The following is a 3,337-nucleotide window of genomic DNA, read 5'->3' as shown; positions in this document are numbered from 1 at the left end:
TTTCATATAAAATAAAACGTGACGAAGGTAATGGGAATAATAATAATAAAAAAAAAAGAAAGGAAAATATGAAAGAAATATTAAATAACACTAGTGTAAGAAATGAAAAAAAGTTAAGCGAATAAAAAAATAGTGAGCGAGATAAATTTATATATAATGAGATAATAAAAATCTTATATAGAATATATTTAAAAATTAGCAAAATATCGTATTAATGTTATTATAAACTTTACCTAACGCTAGTCGTTCTGGTTTGACTAAGACTCGAGTGTCTTTTCATTGGTGTTCTGTAACCTCTTCTTGGACAACAAATCCACCATCCACCGCAAGCGGCAGCTAAGAAACTTTCACGGAAATGTTTCGACATGAATCCATAGATGATAGGATTGATGCAACTGGAAAATTAATCAGATCACACCGCCCCCGCACACCCCCGTCTTCTTTTTCGTTATTTTTTCATCTTATCTTTAATAATCCGTGAAAAAAGAATTATATGTGAACAGATTAGCTTGACATTTATGAACATACATGAACATAATATATGAAATTATAAAATTACAAAAGAGAAAAAATATATTTTCGAAATAAATGTGTTTGATACATATATATATATAATTATATAATATTATTATTATTATATTATATTATTCACATATATGTTCATGAATATCCAATTTTTTGACACGACCATATTATGGTCATATATGATTCGTTTTTCACGGGAACAATTTAACCGAAATGATGAATTTATTTTAATTTTTTTGAAAAAAAAAAATAGATAAAAGGATCGTTTCATTGACTAAGAAAAATAATAAGAATGTTATCGATTCTTTTGGAAAAAAAAGGGTCGAGCAAAGTTAATCGATGGGGATGAGAAACGTTAGGGTGAACCTAAAATTCGTGAGTTTATTGTACTGTTGTTTCAGATAGATAGCAATTTCTTTTTTTCTTTTTTCGAAGATTAATAAAATTACTTTATGTGCATGTAAAATATTAATTTAAAAACTGACGAACTTTTTTGATTCACCTTAATTGGTACCTTTACTCTCTTTCATTTTTATTATATTATATTATATATAGAGAATCTTTTTTGATGGAAGAATTTCTCATAAAGATGGAAAAAGAAAATGAAATCAAACGTCACAGTTTAAGATAGATATAAAGAAGAAAAATAATGAAACGAGATGGGGAAAGATAGTATATGACATAGCAATCGAATATAATCGGGAGAAACTTTGAGTTAATCGTGTGCTTTAAGGAAATGACCTACTTTTACAATCTAATTATCTCGGAAGATTCCAACGTGATATTTTACACGGATATCTATGCAAATAGATCCATCTTATTTTGTATCAAATTTGAATTTCTCATGACGAATCATTATAATACTAATTTATCAATAATATTATCACACATTTCAATCATAATTAAATTAACAATTAAATGTTTACTTTAGAGTTATTTTTCCTTTCTTTTTATCTCATCTAAATAATAAATTATTAATATAATTTATAATTGTGTCGATCACGCGAGTAATTAAAAATTTTACACGACGTTTAATTTAAATTACAATTATTTGGACACAGTGTCAAACAAACTTTTAAAAATCAATATCTTAAATATCATCTCTCATAATTACATCTTAATTTTATTCCTACACAAATTTATTCTTTTCATTGTATATTTCAGATAATACATAGTTATTATTAAAAAATCGATTGATTGATAAATAAAAAGAAAATGAAATTAAATTAAGATCCCGCGAAACTATATTCCAAGTGTTGTGAATCAACTTTCAATTAGAAAATACATAGATTATATTAGTACTTGACTATTATATAAAAATATATTTTAGATGAGATAAGAAGATAGTAATATCTTACTTCTTTTCCAAGAAGAAATTTTAGTTAACGGACAGACTAGGTATATATAATCTTTTTAAAGAACATTTCTATCTTCTATTTAAGATTCGATGCGAGTTAGAAGATGTTGCTAGAGAGTATTTTAAGCTCCTACGGTTGTTGGGGTCATGAAGTGAGTTCGGGAAAACTCTCCTACAAGCCAGAAGGCACACACACACACACCAACAAACCAAACGTTCTCTCTCTTCTGACTGAATATTAACAAGAGTTTCTGTTTATTGTCACTTTATCGTTTCCATTTTCGTCATCGTATCTAACTTCGACTAATACACCACCATTTTCTCTTATATGCTAACAAGAAAAGGTGGTGGGTGGTGATGGGTGGTGGTGAGAAAACCTTTAAGAAAACCTTTCGTAATAATATATATTATTTTTTTGTTTTCATCCTTTCAAAATGTTTTCTTTTCTTTTTATTTTATTTTAGTTGTGAACTTTAGTCCTATTTTTTCTTATTATTTTTATTTTTTATTTTTTTTTGATTAGAAGATATAAATTCGAGTGAAGCAATTGAATGCAATTTGCTTATAGTAAGAGAAGTTGTTACGTCAATGATAGCCTCTATTACATAGTAATCGTATCTTCGAAGACAATGATTCGTTCAAATGGGTGTCGTGTAGTATGTATACCTCTTTGACTAGAAAGAAATCTAACGAGTGTGGGGAACAACAGGATGATGGATGCGTAAAATGATGGTTGGATAAACGAGGATAGTAAGGTTGTCAAAGCAATTGATCAAAATTTTCATATCCCATCACTTTAAGATAAACGTCTGGAGAATCATCTTGTTTGAGAATAAGATGATGAAGATTAAGATTACGAAGATGATGAAGAAGAAGACAAATATTCAAGTTACTTCGAACATTTGTTAAGAATATCAAATAAGTTAGTAAATGATGATGATGATGATGATGATGATGATGATGATTATTATTATGATGATGATGATAATACCTGTTGAAGTAAGCCATTAAGTGAAAAGCCGTGTTCATATGCTTGTAAATTCCCTTCCTCTGGCGTGGTAAAATGCGGTAAGCTGTGAGCACGTTGTCGATTAATATGGGACCCCAACAAATTGCGAAGAGAACCACCACGGCCACCAACATTTTTACCACCTATCGTACAAATATTATCAATGATAAATTGATCGATAAAATTTATGATCTTGTATATTAATATAAATACATGTATTTTTAGTAATATTATCTTTCGATATTTTCTATATCGAATTTTGCAAATAATTAATATTATTTATTATATATTATATGTGTTACACATATATATTATATTATAAAAAGGAATAAACGAGAATACATTATTGAATGATAATTTGTAGATTATTATTAGATATTAATTTTATAGATAATTATATTGTAGATAATTAATAGATTTTCTAATGTATCAAATATTGGAAATAA

At 27.3% G+C, this 3,337-nt stretch overlaps 1 protein-coding gene across 1 annotated transcript in view; it reads right to left on the bottom strand.

Annotated features, from left to right (window-relative positions):
• Window positions 1-3,337, bottom strand: part of LOC106791386 (galanin receptor type 1-like) — a gene marked incomplete in the record, with an annotated part of 42,807 nt that overhangs the window by 5,670 nt on the left and 33,800 nt on the right. The window contains 2 exon segments of the mRNA XM_014756989.1: window positions 234-395; window positions 2,874-3,034. Coding sequence (XP_014612475.1) covers window positions 234-395; window positions 2,874-3,034 — 323 coding nt within the window.

Source organism: Polistes canadensis, unplaced genomic scaffold (assembly GCF_001313835.1).
Source record: "Polistes canadensis isolate GaletaPanama2010 unplaced genomic scaffold, ASM131383v1 scaffold_302, whole genome shotgun sequence".
Taxonomy (NCBI): domain Eukaryota; kingdom Metazoa; phylum Arthropoda; class Insecta; order Hymenoptera; family Vespidae; genus Polistes; species Polistes canadensis.
The sequence above is the reverse complement of the archived record's forward strand: the minus strand, read 5'-3'. Positions and strand labels throughout refer to the sequence as shown.